Source organism: Neoarius graeffei, chromosome 16 (genome assembly GCF_027579695.1).
Source record: "Neoarius graeffei isolate fNeoGra1 chromosome 16, fNeoGra1.pri, whole genome shotgun sequence".
In the NCBI taxonomy this organism is placed as follows: domain Eukaryota; kingdom Metazoa; phylum Chordata; class Actinopteri; order Siluriformes; family Ariidae; genus Neoarius; species Neoarius graeffei.
The window spans coordinates 61516088-61526894 of record NC_083584.1 but is presented as its reverse complement, the minus strand read 5'-3'; the positions used below and the strand labels follow the sequence as shown (position 1 = coordinate 61526894).

The 10807-nt window shown below is 44.6% G+C and overlaps 1 protein-coding gene across 1 annotated transcript in view; it reads right to left on the bottom strand.

Moving 5' to 3' along the window:
* The window catches only part of numa1 (nuclear mitotic apparatus protein 1), a 31026-nt gene that overhangs the window by 11750 nt on the left and 8469 nt on the right, over positions 1 to 10807 (bottom strand). The window contains exons 7-13 of the mRNA XM_060943321.1: positions 6571 to 6661; positions 6207 to 6342; positions 5845 to 5981; positions 2345 to 2456; positions 2076 to 2193; positions 1843 to 1983; positions 367 to 486 (exon numbers count right to left, since the gene is read on the bottom strand). Of these exons, the coding sequence (XP_060799304.1) occupies positions 367 to 486; positions 1843 to 1983; positions 2076 to 2193; positions 2345 to 2456; positions 5845 to 5981; positions 6207 to 6342; positions 6571 to 6661 (855 nt within the window). The remainder of the gene's footprint in view (positions 1 to 366; positions 487 to 1842; positions 1984 to 2075; positions 2194 to 2344; positions 2457 to 5844; positions 5982 to 6206; positions 6343 to 6570; positions 6662 to 10807) is intronic.

The following is a 10807-nucleotide window of genomic DNA, read 5'->3' as shown; positions in this document are numbered from 1 at the left end:
TGAAATTCCTCCACAAATTGTGAGAGGAGTTGACTGCAGAAGGAAAACACTTGTGAAATTGTCAAAAGCATAAATTTTGTTATTCAAGGACTGTAACTCTGGTAAAACAAGACGGAATTGAACAAAATTACAATATGCGTATTACTGACATATAACAAACAAAGAATCCTGCCAAGTTTCATGAAATTCCTCCAAAAATTGAGGGGAGTTGATTTCAGAAGGTGAGTACCCTTCCCGGGACAGACATCACCATGACATAATCCCCCTTCGGGCCTTTCAGCCAGCGGGGGATAAAACCCCACAAAATCAGCTGTTTAGCATGACCATGAACCTTGGAAGAAAAATTGCCTAGTACGCAACACCTACCTCTACAATCGGTCCCAGGACTTCACCTTTCTCTTGGAGCTGCTGCGAGAGTTTGGCGAGCTCATCCTCTAAAACGGAGATCTTTCCTTGTAAGATCTGAATTTGCTCACCAAGACATTCCTGAACAGTCAGAAAGAAATGTCAGAATTGACAGAGGAAAGGCAAAATGCAAGTCAGAAATAAGTAATTGATTGTTTACCACCGTTTAAAAAAAACAAACAAACAAACAAAAAAAACAACAAGTGTTCATTAGTTACAGGATATGCTCCAATATTTAAGGCATACAGTACTGTGCAAAAGTCTTATGCACATGCAATGAAATGCTGTAGAGCAAATATGCCTTCAAAAATAATGAAATTAAACGTTTCTACATTTAAAAATTATATTTAACGTAAACATCAATAAGCAGCAATGCATGAAACAGTCAGTATTTGGTGCAAGATGACCCTTTGTTTAAAAAAAAAAAAAATTTTTAAATAGTAGTCTCAGGTGCGGCAGCACGTTGGTGTAGTGGTTAGCACTGTCGCCTCACAGCAAGAAGGTCCGGGTTCGAGCCCCGTGGCCGGCGAGGGCCTTTCTGTGCGGAGTTTGCATGTTCTCCCTGTGTCCGCGTGGGTTTCCTCCGGGTGCTCCGGTTTCCCCCACAGTCCAAAGACATGCAGGTTAGGTTAACTGGTGACTCTAAATTGAGCGTAGGTGTGAATGTGAGTGTGAATGGTTGTCTGTGTCTATGTGTCAGCCCTGTGATGACCTGGCGACTTGTCCAGGGTGTACCCCGCCTTTCGCCCGTAGTCAGCTGGGATAGGCTCCAGCTCGCCTGCGACCCTGTAGAACAGGATAAAGCAGCTAGAGATAATGAGAATGGGATGAGATGAGTCTCAGGTGCAGTTTTATGCAGAAATGATCTGTAGGTTTTACTGAGCATCTTCCAGAACCAGCCACAGTTCTTCTGGACACTGACTGTCGCACTCGCGTCTTCATTTTGCCCCAAAACCCAGCGGCCTTCATTATGCTTTCTTTTTTAATCTGAAAAGTGCTCTCTTATGGAATATGCTGCCTTCTTTACTAATATACAAACATTTTTCTGTAACATTTAATCTTGTGCTGGGAAACTAACGTTTGAGAATTTAAATGCTTTTGTACTGGTTCCGTAATGTAGGAGTCATGAAATTAAAAAAAAAGTCTATAATAAATTTTTCACTAAAGAAACAGGGTGCCCAAGACTTTTGCACAGTACTATATATTAAAATAAGTTCACGTCAATACTTCGTTGCCATGCTGCTTAATTTGAACACGCTCATGTAAAAGACCGACTGCACCTTAACTGGATTAACTGCATTATTTGATAAATAGTATTCATTTCTTATTTTTACGCACACTTCAAAATGTCCATAAAGTCATGCACATTAATTGATTCTTGAAATGTTACTGTCGTATTTCTAATAATTTATTTTTTATTTTAAAGTGTGTAGTCACCCTGTCAGTGAGAGCCTGGCTTAGCTCTCTCTGCAGCAAGTCCCTCCTGCTCCCCCACTCTGTCTGGGACGAGCTGTGAGCTTCTGTTAGTTTAAGGATTTCCTCCTCGGCCCTTGCAAGCTGGGCACAGGTGTTCCTCATCTGGTACGACCACAGACGGAGCAAAAATAGAGACGATACATGAGAAAGGATCACAAAATAAAAACAGCCTGATGGAAGAAACTAAATCGTACCTGCGTGGCGAGTGTGCCGTTCTCCTCCAACAGCTCATCAATCCGTCTCTCTTTCTGACCGTTGTCTGTTTTCAGGTCTCGACACTGCTTTATGACCTCGTGTACCCGTCCGAGGAGTCTGGATTGCGACCCACGACACAAAAATGCCCCACACACGGGTATGTCAAAATGTGATCCGATTTGCACATACATGTCCAATATGTGACCATGCAGCTCTAACAAGAGTCTAAATAACGGAGAACATCATAACGGAGTTACACAGCGGTTACCCATCATTCTGCTGCTGGAGATCACTCAGTGCAGCTTTATGCCCCTTCTCCATCTCGTCCTGATCCCTCTGCAAGCGTTGCAGCCTGTGCTGAAGCTGACTGATCTGTCCCTCTGTCTCAGACAGAGAGAGAGAGAGAGAGAGAGAGAGAGAGAGAGAGAGAGAGAGAGAGAGAGAGAGAGAATGATGAATATCTAACAAATCCAACACTGAACGTCTCTAGATAATATAGAGGAAAAATGTAATTTTAGAGAATTGCTGTGCCTCTCAGATCCTTAGTAAAGGTCAGACATTGTGTCTCATGTTTATATACAGGGCTGTGAAATAGAAATGACAAAATCCGAGGAAACAATTTTAGCAGGGGGTCTGGGAGGAGCAGCCCCCCAGGAGCCGTGGGCCTGGGGCCCGCAGGGCCCCAGAAGCTGAACAGATTTTGTGTATATTGATAGATTTGAAGCATCTCCTCCTGAAAGCAAATATTTTCTCAACCATGCCATTTAATTTGAACTGTTTATTATTATTATAATAAATTGAATATATAAATGTGAACAAGATGGTCTACCTGGTAATCTATAGTTCGACAGCTTCAATTTCACCAATTCCGCATGTTTTTTTTCCTCTAACATGGTCAACCAAACGCGTTCTTCCATCAGAACCGTACTTCACATCCTGATGGCACAAGATGCGGTAAGCTTTCCCCGGTTCTTTTATCTTCCGTATGTGCTCATTCACGACCGACTTTAAACTCCAGCCATCGCCAATTCCATGGATTTTTGATGCCATTTTCCTTGTCAAATTTTTTTTTGACATCGTCGGTCTCACCGTCCTCCCTCTGAACGATGTCCCTCCGTGACATGGACATACCGCGAAATTCTCCTTTTCAAAACCGTTGATATCGAAAGCGTGTTTAAATAGCACAAGATTCGTGCCATGGTTTGTAAGCATGGCGCAAATGCCGTAAACCGGTCTGTCATTGTCGCAAAAGAAACCTACCCCCCCCCCCCAATTTTTATTGCAAAATTAGATGATTTACTAAAATTATATTTTTGGCGGCCAAATTCGCGGAATTCCGCGGATTTTTCACAGCCCTGTATATAAGATGAAGAACGCATGTGTTCTGTTTTTTAGGTTAGTATAAAGGCCTCTGCATGCTCTTGCGACAAGGCTTTCGCAGACAGCTTTTCGCAGACAGTTGTAATTTATCGTTGAGCGGGGAGTAATAGGCGTGCGCGATGTTATTCACCGCCACAACGCAAGGGGGCGCGAAGTCGCGAAATCGCTAGGAGTAGTTGGTGGGTGTGGTTAGTGGAGTGTTTATCCTCCGGTTACTTATAATGACTAGAACTGGAGTCGTATAGATGTGCGTACTTCCTCACTTCCTCGATCAACCGCTCTTCGTGCTGCTCCATCTTCGCTCGTGTTTTTAAAAATGGCGGTCGTGAAAACAAACCAAACCGGGAAAGTAGGGAAGCGGAAGTGCGTGTACAGCGGATGTAGAGTGGACCAATCAGAGCCCTCTTGTCTGCGACGCTGTCTGCCAGGCTTCTGTGGTGGTCACAATTTTTGGGAGGTGCGCGCAGAGCGTCTGCGAAGGTGGGGGGGCTACGCAGACGCTATCTGCTGCGCCGTCTGCGAGGACTGGGTTGTCAGCATAAATTGGCCTTAAACGTGTGTACGTGTCGGGACAGTGGTTAAAGGAGAACTGAAGTCATTTCTAAACTTGCTTTATTTCTTCATTAGCGTGTTATTCAGTTATGTTTTCGCTTTTAGTAACCTTATATCGTGACTCGTATTGGCAACTAATTGCAATTAAATATTATACTTATCGGCCTATTCGGTTTTTAGCCGTGTTGAATTTAGTTCGTTTGGTCCACGGCAGGCGTCGCTTATCCGCGTGATCTTCACAAGACTTGTGTGAGACTTCGAAACGAGAAGTGTCAGCGCCGCCATTTTGAAGACCGTTTTCCAAACGAAGTATTGCACAAAAGCGAGTTTAAAGGAACAGTCCACCGTACTTCCATAATGAAATATGTTGTTCTCTGAATTGAGACGAGCTGCTCTGTACCTCTCCGAGCTTTGCGCGACCTCCCAGTCAGTCAGACGCGCTGTTACTCCTGTTAGCAATGTAGCTAGGCTCAGTATGGCCAATGGTATTTTTTGGGGCTGTAGTTAGATGCGACCAAACTCTTCCGCGTTTTTCCTGTTTACATAGGTTTATATGACCAGTGATATGAAACAAGTTCAGTTACACAAATTGAAACGTAGCGATTTTCTATGCTATGGAAAGTCCGCACTATAATGACAGGCGTACTAACACCTTCTGCGTGCTTCGACAGCGCATTGATACCTTCACTCCTGTTTTCCCCCTCTCCCCCGCCCCCTGACTTCCATCAATACACAGCCATAACCTGATGCTTCCTGACTAGACTGTGTTCCAAGGAGTGCAGGCTACTTGTCTTGGTGGTCACGTTGGTTGTATTGACGGAAGTTAGGGGGGGGCGGGGGAGGAGGAAAAAAAAAAAAAAAAAAAAAAAAAAAAGAGTGAAGGTATCAATGCGCTGTCGAAGCGCGCAGAAGGTGTTAGTACGCCTGTCATTATAGTGCGGACTTTCCATAGCATAGAAAATCGCCACGTTTCAATTTGTGTAACTGAACTTGTTTCATGTCACTGGTCATATAAACCTATGTAAACAGGAAAAACGCGGAAGAGTTTGGTCGCATCTAACTACAGCCCCAAAAAATACCATTGGCCATGCTGAGCCTAGCTACATTGCTAACAGGAGTGACAGCGCGTCAGACTGCGTCTGACTGACTGGGAGGTCACGCAAAGCTCGGAGAGGTACGGAGCAGCTCGTCTCAATTCAGATAAGAGCATATTTCATTATGGAAGTACGGTGGACTGTTCCTTTAAATGACGATTACTGCCTACTTTTTTCAAACTTTCCTGATCTCTATCAAAACAAACAAAACTTCCGGCTTGATTACGTCAGCGTTCGAAAGAGGGCGCGTGCGTCTTTTGACAACGTTGTTCGCTTTGATTTCCGCTGTACGTTTTACTTCCGTCCTACGATGTCTCAACGAATCTTGTTTACGGCCATCGCTTTGACATACGGACTGATATATTACACAGTACATTTCAAACACTCATAACTTGCTATAGCAGCGACAAAATAGCGATCAAAAATGCGTTCCGATATTTAATAAAACGATAAATAGAATTTTGATCTTAAAAGATTTGCCTTCAGTTCTCCTTTAATGATCGAGAGGGTGCCACGGCTGAACACCCTGAGATGAAGAAGATATCCGATATACAAGTTATTCTGGCAAGTATAAAGCAGGGAGTCTTCTTGCAAGAAATATTATAAGAAACTTCTTTCTGTCTGCTTTCTTCCTGACAGCCTCAAGTCTTCTTAAGCTTTTCCACCACAGTAGTATTAGATTGCACTGGTCTAGATTCTCAACTCTCTCTGGGTCCATTTTCTCTTTATTTGTGAGGTTCACCTTTCTCTGAGAGGACAGCGACGCGCTCTGCCAGCTCCCTTTCCAACTCGTCACGCACGTCTCCTTCACGTGCCAACTCCTTACGCAGTCGCTTGACCTGTACCTGAGGCGTGCTCATCATCTCCTGTAGTGGAGAGCTGACACACACACACACACACACACACACACACACACACAAAGTAGAAGCGATAAAACTAAAGGTGCATTAGGTAAGATCTGTCGTTTCCCCCTACCACCAGGATGAGTTCTCTAATGATTAAACTGAATTTTTTTAACCCCTTGAATGAGCAAAGTATTCTAGACAGGCGAGCACAGATATCTCAACACATTCTCACAAGCTGATGCGGATGTCTGAACTTTACCTGACAAACGAGCTGGAGGCCACGGTTTTGAGCTCCACAAAGTCGACAACTGGAGAGCGACGTGAGCGGGAGAAAAGGGGAGAGTTATCCTCACTGTTCGAGGACATACTGCTCACGGACGACATGTAGGTCAGAGCTTTAAAAAAAAAAAAAAAAAACTTCAATAAATGTAGCAAACCTCCAGTATAATCATACTGTAATAACACTAAAAACTTTCTATATTATACTTTAGGCTATACAGAGTAGATGTAACACAGAAGAGACCATTCTACATTGCAGAGCCTTTTAGGATTTAATATTTTTAAACCAAATCTAAAATTAGAATTAAAAAAAAAAAAAAAGACTGGAGTCTCTGGACACTTACAGTTTGTGGCGAGGAGTTTGTCCAGACCTTCACGCAGGGACAGACTGCTCGCTCCATCCTCAACATAACGCCACATGGTCACCATCTGCACCTTGGGGGGGGGGGGGGGGGGGGGGGGGGGGGGGAGAACACTTTCACTTCTTTATTTTTTTTTTTTTTAAAGGTCCCATGGCATGAAATTTTCACTTTGAGGTTTTTTAACGTTAAAATGAGTTCCTCTGACCTTCTTAAGTCACCCAAGTGGCTAGAAATTTCATAAATGTGTAAACCAAACTATGCCCAACATTTGAGAATGGCGCGTCAAAACGGCGCGTTGATAAGCTCTTCCCTTTACTACGTCAGCAAGGGAGATGATCCCCACGCCCCCCCTCTGGATTCCCACCCACTGTATGGATTGCCCCGCCCAGCTCAAAAGTTGCGCTGTGCATGGATGTGACAACACAGAAAAGAGTCTGTTTTTACTGCCGACGGGAGAGCCCCTGAAGACGCAGTGGCTTAAATTTTATTTACTCCAATAATACGCCGTCGAGTCTACCTAAGACGGTGTATGTTTGTCGGAAGCATTTTCCTGAGGAATGTTTCCACAACTTGGGACAGTACAGGGCAGGTTTTGCACATCAACTGTCACTGAAGCCTGGGTCCGTACCAAGCATCCCTGCCGCATCAGCCACAAACACCGAACAAGTAAGTGTATAACTTAAGTCGTTTTGCCGTGTTTTAAAATCGGTGCGTTAGCCTAGCAATGGCTACATTAGCTGTGCAGCTAACCGCTTCCTGCAGTTAGCCAGGTACTCTGCGCTACAAAACTAAAGAGCATGCAGCATGCTCTGTTAAACTGAGTTTAGTCTGGAAATTGACTGTAACTTATGAGCTTATGTTTGACTATTGCTCCGCAATGCATGTCTTCTGTTGGATAAGCGATATGTTGCTGTAGTTGTACCATTTTTTTTTTTTTTAAGACAGGGCGGACGGACCAGGGCATTCGCCCGCCTGGCCGTGCCCGACGAGAAGCGCTCCCGGCCGGCTTACGGACCAGGGCATTCGCCCGCCTGGCCGTGCCCAACGAGGAGCGCTCCCGGCTGGCTTACGGACCAGGGCATTCGCCCGCCTGGCCGTGCCCGACGAGGAGCGCTCCCGGCCGGCTTACGGACCAGGGCATTCGCCCGCCTGGCCGTGCCCGACGAGGAGCGCTCCCGGCCGGCTTGGGAGGCAGACGGCAGCCCCTCCTGGAAGTGCAATTTTACCATGGGCCTTAGGCGGAAAAAAAATGACAAAGTCCCACTGCTCAGTTTTACTATGGGCCTCAGGCGGGAAAAAATGACAAAGTCCCAGTTTTACCATGGGCTCGAGTTGTACCATTTTTTTTTTTTTTTTTTTTTAGACAGGGCGGACGGACCAGGGCATTCGCCTGCCTGGCCGTGCCCGACGAGGAGCACTCTCGGCCGGCTTGGGAGGCAGACGGCAGTCCCGCCCCCTCCCCCCATGGCCCGCCCCCTCCCCCCATGGCCCGCCCCCTCCCTCTACCCTTCCCCGCCTCCTGCTTCTCATTAGCAAAACGACGCACTGGGAAAAGCGCTGAAATGGGGCTTTCTCCCAGGAGGCTATATCTACGTTCCGAGGGTTCATTTCGAGAAAGGCTGCGGATATAACATCCGGAAACCTCCACGAGCCCGTTTAAAGCATCAACAAACCACCATGCCATGGGTCCTTTAAATCCACATCAACATTCACACACTTCATTACAACCACTGGCTGTTCTCAGTCAGTTATTTTATTTGCTTCAAAATTAGTTTGTTTCAGTCGGGCACCACCCAAACTGATGATCACATCAGCTTTTCTTTGGCTAATCAGACACGAGGTACGCCACCACTCTTGCCAGAGCAGTCGGGGGTTAGGTGCCTTGCTCAAGGGCACTTCAGCCAGTCCTGCTGGTCCAGGGAATCGAACCAGCAACCTTTTGGTCCCAAAGCTGCTTCTCTAACCATTACGCCATGGCTTCCATTCAATTAACATTAAAACCAGTCTCATCTTTCTTACACTAAACATCATGATTCATATTTAGGGGGCCAAGCACCATAGGTGCAGCCTAGTACAAGTTTATTTTATTGCTGCGTTTTTAATAATAATTATTCTCTTAAGGTGAAGTGAACATTAGTGAATAATAACCGAGAGAGACGAAATCAAGGTTATTATTCACTGAGCCTGAGACAGATAATTGTTTCAGTATAAAATACGCAGGTGTTAAAAAAAAAATAAATAAAAAGCCTATTAAAAAAATCATTTATTTCGAACTTCAAAAGCGGCATGCAGATGTAATAACAGCGCGCGCAGACTTGTCGCTTATCTGTGCCGACTCGCATTAAATAGTTTGTTTTGAAATCAATTAAATAAAAATCACAATCCCACCCTTACCTTTGAATAGTTTTATACCAAACTTCGGAGCATCTTTAGTGCTTTCAGGAACAGTATTTTCTTTCATCATTTGCGATTCTTCCTCTCTTACAGTGATGACGTGATCGGCCGCCGTTTTGCCGAGTCACTCGAGGTGATTACTGAGAAATAGTTTGACTCTCTCGACCAATCACCACCTCTGTGTTTATAATTTATTATATCATGTCTGAACTCCTGTCTAGAGGACACCACGAGCCAGTATTTCCAAGCTCTCTTTATTGGCTGGAAGGGATCACGTGTTCTTAATATTACTGATTTTTCAAAGATGTTGTTTTGAATTTGAACAAAAGCATCACATTTTTATCAAACACGGTTTGCCCATCACGTGTAAACAAATCTGATAGGGAAGTTACCCAACAGGAAGTGAAGCCTCTGTCTCAGCAACACTTGCATATCGACACCAGACTTGGCACACATTAAAACCTGACATTAACAAGGATTCGAGTTCATTTGCAACTCAGGAGGGTAAAAACGCTGATGGTCACAGTGGCTCTTGGATTTCCTCCATTGCTAAAAGTGTGGGACCAGGAATTGCTCGGGCCCTTAAAGCGCTGCTTGGAGTTATCTTACAACCCCGATTCCAAAAAAGTTGGGACAAAGTACAAATTGTAAATAAAAATGGAATGCAATAATTTACAAATCTCAAAAACTGATATTGTATTCGCAATAGAACATAGACAACATATCAAATGTCGAAAGTGAGACATTTTGAAATTTCATGCCAAATATTGGCTCATTTGAAATTTCATGACAGCAACACATCTCAAAAAAGTTGGGACAGGGGCAATAAGAGGCTGGAAAAGTTAAAGGTACAAAAAAGGAACAGCTGGAGGACCAAATTGCAACTCATTAGGTCAATTGGCAATAGGTCATTAACATGACTGGGTATAAAAAGAGCATCTTGGAGTGGCAGCAGCTCTCAGAAGTAAAGATGGGAAGAGGATCACCAATCCCCCTAATTCTGCGCCCACAAATAGTGGAGCAATATCAGAAAGGAGTTCGACAGTGTAAAATTGCAAAGAGTTTGAACATATCATCATCTACAGTGCATAATATCATCAAAAGATTCAGAGAATCTGGAAGAATCTCTGTGCGTAAGGGTCAAGGCCGGAAAACCATACTGGGTGCCCGTGATCTTCGGGCCCTTAGACGGCACTGCATCACATACAGGCATGCTTCTGTATTGGAAATCACAAAATGGGCTCAGGAATATTTCCAGAGAACATTATCTGTGAACACAATTCACCGTGCCATCCGCCGTTGCCAGCTAAAACTCTATAGTTCAAAGAAGAAGCCGTATCTAAACATGATCCAGAAGCGCAGACGTCTTCTCTGGGCCAAGGCTCATTTAAAATGGACTGTGGCAAAGTGGAAAACTGTTCTGTGGTCAGACGAATCAAAATGTGAAGTTCTTTATGGAAATCAGGGACGCCGTGTCATTCGGACTAAAGAGGAGAAGGACGACCCAAGTTGTTATCGGCGCTCAGTTCAGAAGCCTGCATCTCTGATGGTATGGGGTTGCATTAGTGCGTGTGGCATGGGCAGCTTACACATCTGGAAAGACACCATCAATGCTGAAAGGTATATCCAGGTTCTAGAGCAACATATGCTCCCATCCAGACGACGTCTCTTTCAGGGAAGACCTTGCATTTTCCAACATGACAATGCCAAACCACATACTGCATCAATTACAGCATCATGGCTGCGTAGAAGAAGGGTCCGGGTACTGAACTGGCCAGCCTGCAGTCCAGATCTTTCACCCATAGAAAACATTTGGCGCATCATA